The following is a 17,704-nucleotide window of genomic DNA, read 5'->3' on the forward strand; positions in this document are numbered from 1 at the left end:
TGTTTTTAACAGAAGCGACAACATAATTCAGACTGATTTAGCTTTGACATCACTTTAGATTAATAACGAGCTCTATTTCAGTGTTGCAAAGTTTGCATATTAGTATATTAATCTAGCAAGAAAATACAGCCTGAATTATTTTCATAGAAACATAGAATGGTTTGGGTTGGAAGGGACCTTCAAGATCGTCTGGTTCTGACCTCCCTGCTGCTGGCCCAGGCTGCCCAGGGCCCCATTCATCCTGGCTTTGAACACCTCCAGGCATGGGGCACCCACAGCTTCTTTGGGCAGCTGTGCCACTGCCTCGCAACCCTCGTAGTGAAGAGTTTCCTTTCCTAGCGTCTAACCTAAACCCTCCTTCTTTTAAAACCCTCTTGTTCTATCACTACATTTCTGATAAATAATCCCTTTGCAGCTTTCCTGTATGTCCAGCATCAGGTACTAGAAGGCTGCAGTGAGTTCTCCTCAGAGCCTTCTGTTCTTCAGACCCAACAAGCCCAGCTTATTCAGCCTTTCTTTGTAGGAGAGGTGCTCCAGCCCTCTGATCATCTTTGTGGCCTCCTCTGGACATAATCCAACAATTCCACGTATTTCCTTTGCTAGGCGCTCCAACCACATGTGGGATTTCATGAGGGCAGAGTAGAGGGGCAGGATCACCTCCCTCTCTGTGCTGATATGAAGATCACCTGGTCCAACCCCCTGCTCAAATGGGACCACCTAGAGCAGATTGCCCAGCTCTGAGTCCAGATGATTTTATCTCCCAGGATGGAGACTCCACATTTGCTTATCCTAGATACCCTGCATGGAAAGATAAAGAAATAAATTGACACTTCCACTTTTGAGGCCCTGGAGCATGTCCAGCAGCAAAGCTGGTAAAGGATCTGGAGCACAAGTCTTACAGGGAGCAGCTGAGGAAACTGGGGACTGTTCAGTCTGGAGAAGAGGAGGCACAGGGGAGACATTATTGCTCTGTACAACTGATGACGAGAAGCATGAGTGAGGGTAGAAGCCAAAGCTAATCCTTAGTTGTATTAATTTTCTGAAAAGCAGAACTGAAAGAAGAAGACTGAAAATTTTGATAGCTTCAACTATCAGAAAAGGGTTTACATATTATTTCATATTGCTTCATACTTGGAGTTAAATTTGAAAATAATACAAACTGCTTTTAAATAAGCGATGAAATAGCCTTGTATTAAAAATCACTATTGAGATTGTGTACTTGGAGATGAATTCTTTGAATTTCTTTAATTTAAAATATTATTGCAGTTTTAATTATATACCTTCCTGGAACAGACAGAAAAGATTATCTTACAATTATTTTAAAATTAATTTAATTTGTTCTTTTGCCTTTCTGAATTAGATAATGTTATTTGCACTTACTGAAATTCAACACTGGTACTTTCAAAATTCAGCAGTCATACTAGGGTAAAGTAGGGTAAGACACTGGCTTTTTATACTTCAAAACTGAATAATGTTTCTTCCGTTAAAGACCACTATTTTTTAAGCTAAGTTTTATATACATTTCAGTAAGATATTCTGAGATAATATATTTAAAATTACACAAGTGGCTAATGGTTTGGAATTGATGACATGGTGAATTCAGTTGTCCAAAGACATACTTGGTCTTGACTGTGTTTTTTGCAAATTTTTGCCTACCGCATTTATTTTTCCTCCTAACATGTGCCCTCTAGTTGTGCTGTTTAGTTAGAATTCAGGACAATGTGGAATGATCCAGGTAGACAGACATCAGGCTGCAGTTTTGTCAGTATTGCTGTTAAATTGTTCTTCATCGGAGTGCTTGTTCCTCTCCCAGTGCCATTTCTCCTTGCATCAGCAGCAGGTTCACGTGGCCACATAATGAATTGTCCTGTGGTATAATTAGCAAGCTTTCCATCGTTCCTTTAGTCCAGACCAGTTCCCTGATTCTTGGTCTGCACGTGACAGGAGGGAGATTTAGATGTTATAATGGAAAGAGCAGTAAAGTCTTGAAAACAAGTAAATGTAAATGTTATGTTATATCAAGTGGAAATATAGCTAAGTTATTTTCAGTGATTTTTTACTTCTGAGTAGATAGTTGTCTCTTAACAGAACTATGGGAAAGCCTCCGTTTCTCTTTAGGTTTTCGGTTTCTGTAGCTTCTGCCTTGCATCACTCTGGGCAAGGCTGCTGTTTCAGTTACTTTACATTAAGGAATATTTCATATATTTTCTGACTGCATGTCATGAAAGTGTTGTATTCATCACTGTGACAGAAAGGAAAGTAATATATTTTTGCTAGTGGTGGGTAGATTTTGTACAAGGTATGTTTTGTGTGGTGTGATTGTCAGTTTGCTGTGAAATCAAATTGACATAACTCACAGCTGATGATATCTGTGAGTTTCTCTGTCACAATTACCTCCCTCATAGAATCATAGAATATCCTGAGTTGGAAGGGGCCCGCAAAGATTGTTGAGCCCAACTCCTGGCTCCACATGGGACCACCCAAAATTCAAACCATGTTTCTATGAGTGTTTTCTAAATGCTTCTTGAACTCTGACAGACTCAGTGCTATTAGTATCAAAAACAAAATTCACTGTTGGGGACAATGCAGGTATGAAAGACATTCAAGCTATCACGTTGTAACACTGTTCTCATTTTCTTTTGTAGCTGGTTGGTGGTGAATTTGATCTGGAGATGAACTTTATAATCCAGGATGCAGAGAGCATTACGTGCATGTCAGAGCTTTTGGAGCACTGTGATGTAACGTGCCAAGCTGAAATTTGGAGTATGTTCACAGCAATTCTACGTAAAAGTGTCCGTAATTTACAGACTAGCACAGAAGTTGGCTTAATTGAACAGGTACTGCTGAAGATGAGTACTGTGGACGACATGATAGCAGGTATAAATCACCAACTGATAAAATAATCCTTACTGTCAACTTTTTGTGAGTATAGAAGGTTTGTGGATGTTCTATTTCTTACTGAAAGTAATGTTTTGATTAGTACCTCCACTGAATCAGGTTTTTTTTATCAATTTCAGAAAAAATGAAGACAAGAATATATATTCATAGTTTAAAATATATGTAGATGCTGTCTAAAATGATTGCCTATTTATTCTTTTGAGAAGATGGTATATTTTAGTGATAAAATAAAGCAGTCTGAATATAACCAAGAACAGAATCTGTTAAACTTTCAAGATAATCTCTTAATTCTGATGTACATTGATCATTTTGAATTATTCAGATATTTAGAGTGGTAAGCCACATGTGACAGCATATAAAATTAAGATTAGCTTTAAATGCTGGACGTTTGGATTTTATTAATTTATCTCTGTGTGATCACACAGCTAAATCATCAGTCAGCTGTGATTGTTTTCAAAAGCCTGTAATATTTTTACGGTTTAAAAAAATTACACCATTTACTCACTGAAAATAGATGATGAAATTCTTTCACAGACAAGGTTTTTAGATTACTTTTGAAGGAGTTTGTTATTGTATACTACATTCTCTGAGTAGTAGAGTCCTGAATGATTTAGTTAGAGGAGTAGGTTTTGTTATCAAGTTTAAACATGACAACTAAGAGCTATATGTGATTAGTATTTATGTACTCCTTCTTTTTCCTGGGGGGAAACTTAAGCACTTCCTGAAGTGTGAAGGGGATTCTTCATTTTTATATACGTTTGGATTGATAGCAGGGTACTTAAGTTGTGAGGCATTTTTGAAAGATCAGAGATTTGTCTGCCGTAATTCTAACTCTTAAGATTTTAGTTGATGATTTGATTCCTGACAGATATATAGGCTTTGTGGAACAAAAAAACCAACAAGGACTGCAGACCAGAAACAAGAAGAGAATAACAGCAGCAGGAAATATGGATTATTCAGGAATGTTTTTGTCTTTGGCTTTTTTCAGTAAAAAGGTGTATGTAGTAATAAGTATTCAAAAAAGCTCTAATTGTATTTCAATGTCTTACAAATGTATGTGGAAAGGCTAAAATCAGAAGAAGTGTTATGTTAACTATTGTACTGTGAGATTCAGAGCGATGTATGATCATTAGATTCGTAGACTAATGCTTTGTTTCCAGGACTGGTATATACGTATGAAGGGAAAGATAATATTTATTTCTAATTAACTATAAGGCATCACTTGATGAACACAGACATTCCTATCTTCAAGTTCTATCACTGTTTTGTTCTTGGAAATCAGTAATTATACTAACAAAAATTCTTCAGGTCCCCTAAATAATACTTCTGTATATGGCATACATACCTCTGATGATGTCCTTATTGGAGACAAATTTTTCAAATTGCTAAGCTTTCTATAGATGTCACAGATCAAGAGAGTATGGGATGTATCTTCCAGGAACACCTGGAAATTGAAAAATGCTCTCAATTTGCAATTAATATAAATCAGGGGTAATACCTTGATAAAGGAATTTCATCAAGCCTCTTTCCCATTAATTATATTTTTTTTTTCTGACAGTTGTCACACAATATTTCAGAAGGACTTTCTGTAGAAGAAGCACGAGTAAGCTTTCCCTGCTGAATACTCACGTAGATGAGGAGAGCACGTATTTAGTTTAAAAACAGAACTGAAAATTGAAATTCTTATGACTTACTAGTTCTGGAATGTGTATCTGCAAGCCTTGTACATGTTATGAAATTAACAGAGATTTAGGAGAACACCACACTGTTGGTTCTTTGAGAACTTTAAATAGATGAGTGTGGGTTTTCTGAGAAATTTGCTGAGAAAGATGAGAGAAAAAAAACCAATTTTCTATTTTAATTTTATCTTGTTATTTCTGGGAACTCAGCACAATAATGAATGGCAACTTTGGTAATAAAACGGAAGCAGTAAATATGGTCATCTAATAAGCAGTCAGGTAGCAGTCACTTGATGACAAAATGCTAACACATTGATGTATTTTTTAATCTGATCTTAATCTAATATGCATATGCCGAAATCATGGTCAATAATTGTAGAGCAGTTTGGCCCCAGATGTTTCTATGAACTTTCCATACTTTGAAGATAAAGTATGAAATTCTCTGGAAAAATAATTTTTAACATTGACAAAGTATGTTCTGAACATGTTAGCATTCGTTAGTTTCCTTCCCAGAACATCCCAGTATTTTGCAGTTGGCTTTTATCATCTGCAAAAGGTGAAGATTGTTTTGTTGTGTTTATTTTGTTTTGTTTTGTTCTGCAGGCTTTTTCTTTGATTTTTAGGTCATCTCATCTTCTTCTTTCTGAAATGATGTATAGGTTGAACCTATATAGGGTCTGAACATACCTGAGACAGGTATTGACTGTTATGTTCTGACAGTGAGAGCAGTCTTTGAGGACCAGTCTAAGGCTGAAGCTAGTGTCCTCTGACCTTATGAAAGTAAGAGAGGCAAATAAACATATACCCAATCTTTTGCAGTGAGAGAAACTTGGTTGTCCATTCAGATGAAGACTGTCAGACTATGAGACTTCTCAGTGCTTTAAATATCTCACTTCTTGAGATTTTGCAGATTCTGTGGTCAAGAATAAAAGCTTAATCAGTGTCAATTGGTATCCAAATGGATTCATTGCTATTTGGATTGTAATTTGTTTTCCAGAAGTATCACCTATCACAATTCATCTGTACACTATGATAATCTGTTATACTAAGATAGGGGCTGATCAGACACTTTATCAATCTTTAGGCAAAAGATTATGGAAATATTCACTTAGGTGATTGGCAGACTTTTTTATTAACAGCTGCCCAGGAGTTCTCTCTTTTCTTTCTGCTTGATGAATAGTGATGCAGATATTCTGTTCCAAGAGACTCCTTCGTATAAGAGATAATGTATCTGTAGTAACTTCAGAGATGTCTGAAAGGTGAACATAACCCTACCTCATACTCAGTGGATGTGTCTCCCTTGAGCCCCATTTTATTTTCTGCAGTTCTGTTGTGATACTTTAGGTATTTGTTTTGGAATATCTGGATCAAAATTCTTAACTACTGAAACAGTTCCTGATTTCTAAGCAAAAATGTTAGCTTTGAACTGTCCTGCCCTTAGCAGGCTGTTAACAATCATTTATCTTCCAACTGGATCCATAAAAGAAGATTCAAAATTCTTGTATTCTCTGTTGCCAGTCTGTAGAACTACATCTGCTTCACAACTAGAGCTAAAATTCTCTGTTTCATGGCTGCCTGTTGCCTAGCATTTAAGGAGGCATGAAGTAGTTTTCCTGAAGTCGCATTCCCAATGCTGTTCCATACATCTTCTAAAGTTAATGCCCATCATCCAATGAGATATGTGCTGTTTACTTGAGAGACAGGCAGGCTCTTTTGCCATTTTATTTTCGAATGAAATGATTGAATTAAGCATTTCTTCAAAGCTTCTGATGAATTGGTAAAGCATATATAAACTGCTTAGCATGAAAGTATTCAGAAAACGCCAGTAAAAAAAAAAAATCTGTTTCATTCTGTGCATTTTTCAAATGCTGTACAAATGAGAAAGTGTCTGTTTTCTCCTTCTGGACTTTCTTATTTCTGAAATGAGATCACAGATACCAGTTTTATATGCTATCATATTTAACATTACAGAAAATGATGAAAATGTTAAAAACAAAAAGGGAGATTATGGTGTTTTGTAGCTCTGTTCATTTACAGATGAGCAGACTATTATGATTATAAACCAGGGGTGGACTGACTATTTTCAGTGAGATTTTAATACGTATGAATAAAGTTTTGTAGTAATAGTGCAGGCTTTTTTATATTTGGTTACACCAAAGCAAAAAGCAGCCCCTCTTCAGAGGTGTGTAAGGGAAAATGTTGCCCGTTGTATTTATTTGCTTAAGTACACTGACTTCCATAGGTGTTCCTTCTGTTATCTGCAGTTGTTACCTCAGCATGCTTCAATCTTTCTGGTCTTTGTTTTACTGAAGAATACAATGTTAGGGAATTTATACTTATGTATCTCCCTAAATGTTTTATTCATTCTTAGTAACTATGGACTGCTAATGCCTGTGGGGTATTTATATCTTGAGAAGAAATAAGACATTTTCTGTGCCCTAAGGTAGTCCAGGACTTTAACGATGAAGCAACATAACGCGTGTTCAGTGATTTTAAAAATCTGTCAGTCGTTCCTGTGCTTGATTGTATTGCTCTTGTCATCATCTGTGGTAGAGGATTTTTTTAACGGTCTTCTAATTTTCATCAAACATTTTTTGCTTCTACACGAGACGTTATAAAGAAAGCAAAAATTGAAGTAGCTTGATTTAAAACACAGACTAAGACTTGGGAAGAGGGAAATTCTCAGCTGAAGATTGGTATTCGCTCATGCTGATTTCCCTTTCTGAGTTGTCAGTGTTACTGTTCTCAGTTTCCGCTCACGTACAACATGTGCGATCACTGCCAGCTTCATGTTGCATGCTAGTGACTGAATGGTGAAGGGGGCAGATGGCTTTAAGTACTAGAGGACGAGCTGGGTACATATGACTTGTTTTCTTCGCTGTGTTTTGCTTTCCTTCAGGAAATTCTATCACGATTATAACCTACCACTAATTTTAAAAGGAATATTAATTAAACTCCCAAACTGTTTGGAGAAAGGAATAAAAACATGGTTGAGCTTTAGTATTCGGGAAATAGTCTGATTTTTATGGTGAAAATTACTGTGAGTTACAGTGTTTTTGTGTTTTGTCTTCTTGTTTTGCTTTTCCTGACATGCAAATTTAATGCATCAGTGAACAGCTTAGTATGTCCCCTGTGAATTGAATGCCTTTTGTACTGAAGACCAGAGACTGGTTTCATAGTGGAAGAAGCCAATAGATATTGATGGCTTTACACAAAAACATATATGTGGGGATTTGCAGAGAAAATTTGTTTGAAAACAAGATATCATCCTAGGGAATTAATATTTTTTAATGCTACTATTTGTTAGCAGGTCTAAGAGTCATTCTTTCACTGATGAACAAAGAGAACATGCATACTTATAAAGAAGTTACAAGCTGGATCATGTCTTTTGAAGGGTCTTTAGGGAGAATGTTCTGATTGTTGAGCATTGAAGAAATTAGATTGTTAATGCTGATTCTATTTTGTCGTAGCTTTTTTGTTTTGAAATGTCTGTACTTCAGTTTGATCTCTGAGTTAATTTCTTGTGATACATCTGCAAAGATGTGCAATTTGTTTTTCCTTCTACTAAAGGCAATAGTAATTTCTTGTAGTGCTGTTTATTTCAGAAGAAAATGCAGAGCATAGGCAAAATCCATCGTCCCACAAACTAACAAATTTTTAAAATGAAATTCTGTGTTTTAAAACAAAGCTCCAACAACTAGCAAAAGTTTTATACCTGATTTTACCTGAAAGGCAAGCTATGTAATGCTATTATTTAAAATTTCATGGATTTTGAGGTGTTTTAGTGAAAGATATATTACATAGACTTTAAGAATTCTGATGACTTCTTTTTATTTTGGTCTTGTTTTTTCTCACTGATTTTCATTTTATTGTTGCTGATGGTGGGTTATTTGGTTGGTTGGTTCTGGCTTTTCATTTTGGTAAAAATTGGAAGCATTTTCACTGTAGCAAAGCTGTGTGAAACATAAAAATTCTCTGAATAATGCACTTAACAGTAAAGTATTAAACATAAAGTACTTCAGTTAAAAAATAATTTCAAACACCTTTTAGATTAGAAGTGTTCGAAAAATACTAACTTCAGAGGAATGAAGAAGCCTTTATCCCAAAAGTTTACAATAGAAATGAACAAGCAATAAGTTTATAATGTATGATGAATGGTACAGAAGAGGAAGAATTAATCTTCTTAAATATAGTAGATGCTTTGTTCATAAGTGTGATGCAACATCTGAAACTGCATATGTAAACTTATTTTTAACATTAATCAACGATAGTATGAAATCCTTTGTAAAATATTTAAAGCCACTAAGTTGATTTTTAGAAGTTGTGAATACATTTACTTTTAAAGGTATTAACTTCTTCAGCTTTTTTTTTTCTTTCTGTCAAAACAATGAAATTCAGAGTTCAGAATAACTTTATTTTCCTTTGAAGATCTTCTAGTTGATATGTTGGGGGTTCTTGCCAGCTACAGCATCACTGTCAAAGAGTTGAAGCTTTTGTTCAGCATGCTTCGAGGCGAAAATGGAATCTGGGTAAGCTGTGATCAGATAAAGCATTAAGTGTCATTCCATTAGAGACTGAAGTTAACATAAATTGTCTCCTGGGACATATAAACTTGAATTTTTTTTTCATCTTGATTGAACATATGTTTATGAAGTACTTTAGCTAACTACTATAGAGTTAATTTGCTGTGTTGTTTGAAAACTGTCCAGTTTCCATTGTAGCCTAACAAGGATAAAACTGTCTGTATTTACTTCAGTGCAATTTTCTTGTTTTCACAGCCAAGACACGCGGTTAAATTGTTATCAGTCCTTAATCAGATGCCACAGAGACATGGGCCTGATACCTTTTTCAACTTCCCTGGCTGTAGTGCTGCAGTAAGTTTTCAACCAAAATAGTACAATTTGAGGAACAAATAAATTGCATCTTCCTTGCATTTCCTGTATTTTGCCTTCGGAAATTTGTGCAAGGGAAACAGAGGAGGTGCATACCTGAATACCACAGACTTTGCTTTCCATTAGGTTTGCAAGATAGTTGTACTATTGAAATGGTACACTTACAAGAATTGTAATGTCATACACCAGATTTTTGACAGGGGAAATTGCCATTAAAGTGAAAATTTACAATTCCTAAGAATAGCATTTGTTTTGAATAATGTAATTGGTACTATGTTACATAAATCTGGGCCTTGAGGAAAATGTGGATTTAATAGTGACAGCTAAGTCAGAAATTTTATTGTATCTTTTTCAAGTTTCAGAAAAACAAAAGCAAACAAACGAAAAAAAAACCTGCACAAAAATCTAAATGTTGTATACAGATTATAAATATACTTATTAAGGCAGTGTAAATGTTAAAAAAAGAGAACTCCAGATTTGAGGTTCAGTACATTCTGGTATGGAGCGGAAGTCATTCTGTGCCTTCATTCCCAAGGATGAGGGGTGATAACAGATTCTCTTGGACTGTTGCAAATGCATTTCCTCAACTTAAATCTTAAACCACCACCTCTTCTTTGTCAGTACAGCCGTTGGTATAGTGGATTACATCAGCGAAATAAACTGGTTGAAAATAACTTTTTCACCCAGCCTATTTTTGGCTAAAATACTTCCTTGATCTTGTTCAATATTTGTCTGCATAAACAGATGTACCACCAAAGTGCATAGAGTGCACTGTGTGAGGATTTAGTAGTTGAGCTTTGAAAGAGAGCATTTCATTTGCTACTACTAAGTTAAAACCATTGTTAATCTCTACCAAATGTAAATGCAGCAGGAAGATTGCTGTTACAAAATATGAATGTCTACTGTGACATACACTGCTGTGACATTTCTGGGCTTCCGAGGCAAATCATGATGAAATGTTTGTCTTAAATTTAATTTTCACTTAGATCTTCAGAAAAAGTTTTGCAGAAAAGTTTCAAGTATGTATTCCTGTCTAAAAACGTGCAGCAATTTGCATCAGTTACTGGGAGTCACATTTAAAATTGAAATGTGCAGTAAGCGTTCCCCTTTCCTTGGCCATGATCTTGCTTCATATACGTACTACTCGTCATTGATTATGCACCTGGAAATCATTAAATACAAGTTTCAATTTTACATTTCTTGAGTAGTCCATGTTGTATTGCACTATGAAGATCTGGAGAGGATTCATTCTCTGAAGTGAACTGTGGACAACTGCTTCTAAAATCATTTGTTAGAGCTGAGGTAGAACCAAGTTCTGCACTGAATTGAGTTTTTCAGTTGTAATGCACATTGGTGACATCAGTATAGTACCGATGCAGAGTAACTGCATAATATTTACCTGGTGATAAATATCTTTAAAATTGGATGCATTCTCCACCTATACCCAAGACTTCATCTGCAGTATGTGAAGGTCGAAAAGTCAGTTGTACCAATACTGAACTACTTGTGAGAGCTCCCTTACTGTTGCAAATGAAGGGTTCTTCCTAGTGCTAGGTGTATGTTCTCTATTAGTATAATTTACGTAGTTAAAGTATTTTAAAATAAATGGAAAACAATGCATTTTTTTTCAGAAGCACTATTTAAAGTTTTAAAAATATTTTTCTTTAATATTTGAATGTTAGAGTAGATCTGCAGATTTATAATAAGAAAATTTTATAAAGAGATTATATTTAGCAGTGCTTAACAAAAAATGTATTCTTGGCTTGTTCTCTTTTTATCTTTTTTTTCTTTTTTTCATTTTAGGCAATTGCATTGCCTCCTATTGCTAAGTGGCCTTATCAAAATGGGTTTACCCTTAACACTTGGTTTCGTATGGACCCACTAAACAATATCAATGTGGATAAGGATAAACCCTATCTCTATTGGTAAGTGACTTTTAATCATGTATTTATAGTTTTCTTTGGTTTCCTAATAACCATCCAGTTGTTGGTTTTTTTTTTGTTTGTTTTTTTTTTAGTTCCTTACACACATTTTTTTTATACCTAAAATATCACAAATTTAATTTAATTTGCTGTTCTGATAAAAATAGAAGTAATAGCTTCATCCTTAATAAAGTCTGTCACTGAGGATGGTTGAGTACTGAAAAATCTTGAATGATTAAAAAGTTAAAAATTCAGGATAAAAAAATATAAAATATCCAGAGCTTTCCTCTCATTCTCCAATCCAGTCATTTAATTGTAGCAAGCTTCCTTTTGATCAAAGATGATTTCCTATTTGTAAATCCTTACTGGCCACTCCCAGTTACTTACTTAGTTATGATCCAAGTGGCAACTGACTGCAGAATGATGTGGCCAGAGATCTTTCTGGTGGGAGACACACCAACTTGGCTGTTTAACATGGACCCTTGTGCACAGAAATGGAGAAGGGAAGTAAAGAAGTGCTTTTGCATTTTCGAGATGTGAGAGAAAATAACTAGTTTTGTAATTATCTAAATACTGGGTGCTGCTTCAAGAACTGTAAGTCAATTAAAAAAAAAAAATAATAATCATTGAAGCTATTTCCAAGGATGGTATCAGGCAACTGCTAAGTGATTGATTGTTTTAATACTTGTGTATTGGAACAGTTATTGTAGCTTTCTTACCAATTACAAAATGAATGCTAAGAATCTTGGAAGAAAATGATTTGACAAATATATGAATGATGAGTAGAAGAAATAGACTGTTACACAGCAGTCAAGTTCAAATGGTAGGATGAACAGAATTCAGTAGCACAGATTTTAATACAATAAAATGAGGGTCACGTACCTAGCAGTGAATAATGAGTGCCATGCCTACAGAATTAGTAGTTATGCACTAGAAAGTAGTGATTACAGAATGATGATGAGAGTTATTGTAGGTGACCAACTGACCATAAACGGAATGAGAGAACTAATGGAATATTTTCAAGGAACAAACAGAGAGGAGAGTAAAGGTGAAGTGATTGTTACCTGAAATCTTGGCAGAAGGATTGCATTTTGCAATTGCAAGTTGCCACTTCTTTTAAGAGACCATGTTAAAATTGGGTAGAATTCTGAAAACATTCTGGAGTGAACAGTACTCTGGAAAAGACATTTGTTAAGGAAAGTTTTAGAGAGATAAGGGTGAAACCCAAGCTAGATTGTTAGAATTGTACAGCTTTGTCCTTAAATCCAAGTGCTTTTACAACCACTTAATGGAAGAATGTCTAAAGCTTCAGAAAGATCTTTGCAAAATTTTATTTTTACAGATGTTGGCACAAGAAACAGAGTACCAAGGAAAGCTCTCTTGACTTCATTCCCTCTCTGCTGATAATAATAGAATAATGCAAAATAGTTGCAAAGGCATGTAATGGAACTACAGAATTAGTAGAAAAGAAATCATTTCTTACCTTCAGGATTAGGATACTGAGATTGAGAATATATTATCTCAAATGTTCCTATCTGAAATTCCTCATAAAATCCTAAGCTAAAAAACAGGAATCATTAAGCAGTTTCACCAGTGTATGGGAGAATGTTTACTTGCTATTGAAGTGTAATAACATGCAGTAGCTGCTTTGAGAAAATGACTGAAATGAAACTGATAACTGAAATGTTGTTATGAGTTATCTGGAGTAAAATCATATACCAGCTGCTGTGGGAAGTAGTTTTAGGCTCCTAAAGCTGCATAAGTATTGACAATATTTTCTTGTTTCCTCTATGCATTTCATTGTAGTACGCAGCAAGTTCTGCATGTGTAGGTAATTGATAAGACAATTTCTGCATAGCATCCCAGAGAACAGTGCTAGCCTACTTTACCTTTGGCAAGAAAGACAATGTGAAAATTAACATAATCTGCATAATTTAATATTGAGGCAAACAGAAGACATATTTGTTTTCTCAATTTCTCAATTATGGTTATAGAATGCTAATTAACATGGTCCCAAAGAGAAATCTTGATGCATAGTGGCAAGTCTTCATGTTTAGCGAATTCTATTCTAAGATGGAGAAATCTGGCCTGCTCAGAAAAGAGCTATTACTTCTTTATTTCAGTGCTTTCTTGTCTTAAAATGCTGAACTCCAGGAAGTTACAAACATCGAAGCATGTTTCAGTCCTTAGAGATGGATGGAGATATTGTATATTACTGAGAAACAAATTTGGCATTGAGACATGCTGCTATCCAGTGAAAAGTTCTTTGAATGCCATTAAGCCCAAGGCAAGTGTATCAAAGTCTCAAAATAGCCCACCACACATTCAATGTTGTCAAGATTCTATTTTTACATGTTTAACCTTCATGTTATTTGACAGAGTTAGCTAGGTGATATTGTAGATTATCTGTGTATGGGTAATGTTCTCCCTTGAGGCTGTTCACTGTTTCTTTTGTTGTGGAATATAGTTGCCTCCAGGGTCATTGTGAAAGCTAAATCCTTGAAGTGCATCCATGTTGAAAATAATCCTCAACAGACAAAGGAGAGTTGCACTGTTATAAATTCACTGTTGAGGTCAGTTGTGATGGACAGCATGTATTTTTTCCTGTTCGTTCTGTTCATTAGATTACGTTTTAAGCTTATTTAGATTTATTAAAAGTGTCCTCTTTTTGTGAGGAAGATTGTGTGAAAGCCTGTACAAAGGGCTGTGACAGAGGAGAATGCTCCTTCCATTGTGGCCCCTAGAGGAGCACAAGAGTTGTGCACCACATATACGTATAAAAACAGAAATAAGAATGGGAAAAAACATAGCCTGAATTTGGGAAAGTAAAGCTTCTTTAACGTCTTGACAGTATGCTAAAAGGAAAGTGCAAACTAAAACATGGCTCATGAATAGAGATATGAGGCATAGTGTGCTGCAAGTCCAAAGATAAATCAAGGCTGGAAGTAAGGACCTCAGTGCAAGGACACACTGATGTGGAGAAGAGTTGTCTGTTATTCCTGTTCTGTTTAGCATAATCACTCTGCTTTTCCCATTTAGTAGGCGTATTCTAATTAATTATAACAGAAGTGGCTTTCTGGAATTTGAGAATTGAAATGACATTTTTTTTTTACCTCCTTTAAACAAGTTCTTTCATAAGAGAAGAGCATCTAAGATCTGGCCACCTGGTGTGTCTAGTCACATCAACTATATTGAGAGGCAATTTTTTTACCAGAAAACTGTGCTTTATCAGCTATATTCTTGACAGTGAAGAATGAGGCAAGTCTTAATGAACACATTTAACTGTATGTTTCTGAAGATGAAATTAAATCTCTAATTATGCAGTTTTTTGACATATTGAAACAGGATGTTACTAGCATAGTGGGATAGATTAAAGATGTAGAATTTCAGGAGCTATTAAGAAGATGAAATCTGAACTGTTTGCATGTACTTTTCACCTCTTAATGGTACTATGAAAAGCCTAATATAAGTGTTTAGTAAAAATATTCCAAGAGTAAAACCATTTAAAGAGTCATTATTTTAATAATATGAAATTATTTTAAAAGCATCTTACATCAGTGAAAGAGAGAAGGTGTTAATTATTGGGCTATATGAGTATACTCAAATTTGTAATGACTTTTTAAATACTTGGGAAATTTCCTTTTGAATGTTATGGATGAGGTTCACCATACGGAAGGAATGTATTTCAGCAATAGGTTATTTTTCATAACCTGAGGTTTAGAAAGATTTTAGATTAAAATTTCTATCAATTCTGTAAATAATAACACATATCTATTGTACCCAGAAAGGAAAAAAATGACATAGCTTACATAGTTGTAACTATACATTTAAAAAATGTTCTAATTTGATTCATTAATTTCCACTAACTTCCTTTGCAGAATATATCTTAAGAATTCCAGAATTTCTCTTTACACTGCCTTTGATTTCAAATGTAAAAAGAAGTATTTGCTTTTTGCATTTTCTATCTTTATGATATTTGCCACAGAAAGCTCATTAAATTTACTTTAAAAGGATATAATTAGATGCTACATTGGTTTAAACAATCAATTTGACAAATGAAAATAAGTCCACAACGTGGATACCTGTAACTACATAGATAACTATCCTAATTCATCAGACCTGAAAAAGAAATTGCTGCACACAGTAATTAACTGGAATCCAAACTTGTATGTTTTACCTGTTACATTTTTCTCCTAGCCCCACAAAACTGCAATGCATCTTTCAAAATCTAAGCATAGCATTTGGTTCTGTGATGCCTTTAAAACTTAAATTAGAAGTAATATTTTAAATGTGAATGAAACTGAGGACAAAAACCTGACAAATACTAGATTTGGAGATTTACTATCTTGTATTTCTGGAAACAGAGGAGAAAATATATATATATATTTTTTTTTTAGAATGTAGCCCAGAATGAATTTGTGATGAAGATTAGTAGAAAACCTTTCCTCATCACTCACCATTCCCCTCCCTTCACCCACCCTACGAAAAAGGGGGAACAGAGGAAATTAGGAACTTAAATTCACTATTCCAGAAGTCAGTTTCTTTTCTTTCTCATGGCAATTTAGAGTGGTATTTTGAACCCTCTTTTATTACATGGGAGTTCCTTTTCTAATTTCATTGATGATTTTTTCTTTTCAGTTTCCGCACTAGCAAAGGTGTTGGGTATTCTGCTCATTTTGTTGGCAATTGCTTAATAGTTACATCACTGAAGTCAAAAGGCAAAGGTTTCCAGCACTGTGTGAAGTATGACTTTCAACCACGCAAGGTAAGTAAAGTAATAGTCATAATAAAAATTAACCTTGATAATGCTACAAAATGCTTCTGGGAAGAAGTACTAAAATCCTTTTAGTGATATAGTATTATTAATAATATGCAATTTTTTATTTATAAGTACCTTCTCTGACTGTCATGCAGAATTTTATGTCATTTACTGGCCAGAATCAATTCCAGAAAAAAATAATAATTTATGAAGTAACACTTTTATGAAGTCAACTTGTTTTAAAAATACTGCTCAATTAGCTGCAGATATGGAAGAATTTTAACTACTTGTGAAGTGATTGAATGTCATCCCTCAAAGATCTGTGTTACAAAAGTAATTCGAATTCTGAACATTCTGTATTTGGTGTCTTTGGTAGCAATGCCTGAAACAATTCTGCTGGCAGAATTTCTGGAAGAAACAAGGATCCAAACTTGATTAGTGATATTGAGGGATTTCTCATTTTTCATACTGAATGTTGATTATTTCTCTAGATCATATTAGTGTTTCTTTCTGATGTATGTCTAATACTCATAGGAGAACAATGATTCTGTTTGCTTCAAGCTTTCACGAAGTTGGCTTAAGCATTGGCTTTCCCTCACAGCGACCATTACGTGTTTGGCATTGGCAATAGCCTTATATGTATTTTGTTGTGAAGCACATTTCTTTTTTATGGCCTCAGAGTTTAAATATTGAATTTCAGAACTTGTTCTATCTTGAGAAACCTGTGTTTTGGGGAAGGTTGCTGCTACTCACTTATCAACTTTATGTTCCACTACTTTTCTTATGATTTTGTGATTCAAAATCACCAATTCTAATTCTACTGTGTAGTTTGAATTTGTGGGGTTTTTCTAATATGGTAACGTTCTTTCCTAGCCTGTCATTCAACTGTGTATACAGCCTTATAAACATGTATCTGCTGCATGTGTAGATTCTGTTCCGCAAATTTATTTTAAAGCCAGAAAGGTGTTTTAATGACAGGTTAGGTTTTCTTTTGAAATAATGTATTACATTACTAAACACTAAACCTAGGAACAAAAGAAATTATTAACTTGTGTATTATGTTATTGTTAAGTAGATGTTGAGAGACAGCTGATTCTTTTTTCTCCTGTTTTAGCAAGATATTACTGTCAGTGAATATATCTTCATACAAAACTTGGAAAGTATTAGCTCTTGCTGTTGTATTATTCTAACTATTCTAGTTAATTCTGAAATACTAACAAATGTATGTATTAAATTATATGTAATAAATGAAATGCGTACCTATTTACAAAGCAGCTTACTGTTGAAATTGTATCTTGGGAAGTGTAATTTTCTAGCTGTTTTCTAGCATTTGGTTACAGATATAGACATCTTAGCAATAGCTTTTGCTAGGAAACATCCTCATTAAACTTCTGAATAATTAATCTTTTTAAAATATTTTTGTTGAATCACAGTAGAGTTATATAATCAAGCCTAATGCTCAAAAGATCAGAAAGATACGTTCGTGTGAATATCTTTAAACTATTAATTATGTCTGTATCCTTAATGTGTGATGCCTCCTCTCTCCAATTGAGC

The 17,704-nt window shown here is 34.5% G+C and overlaps 1 protein-coding gene across 3 annotated transcripts in view; it reads left to right on the forward strand.

The window, feature by feature from the left end:
- Positions 1–17,704, forward strand: part of NBEA (neurobeachin) — a gene marked incomplete at both ends in the record, with an annotated part of 460,977 nt that overhangs the window by 71,277 nt on the left and 371,996 nt on the right. For all 3 annotated transcript variants that reach the window (XM_079549697.1, XM_079549699.1, XM_079549698.1), the window contains 5 exons: positions 2,646–2,877; positions 9,006–9,106; positions 9,356–9,451; positions 11,273–11,394; positions 16,030–16,156. In XM_079549697.1, the coding sequence (XP_079405823.1) occupies positions 2,646–2,877; positions 9,006–9,106; positions 9,356–9,451; positions 11,273–11,394; positions 16,030–16,156 (678 nt within the window). The remainder of the gene's footprint in view (positions 1–2,645; positions 2,878–9,005; positions 9,107–9,355; positions 9,452–11,272; positions 11,395–16,029; positions 16,157–17,704) is intronic.

Source organism: Tetrao urogallus (assembly GCF_951394365.1).
Source record: "Tetrao urogallus genome assembly, chromosome: 1".
NCBI lineage: Eukaryota > Metazoa > Chordata > Aves > Galliformes > Phasianidae > Tetrao > Tetrao urogallus.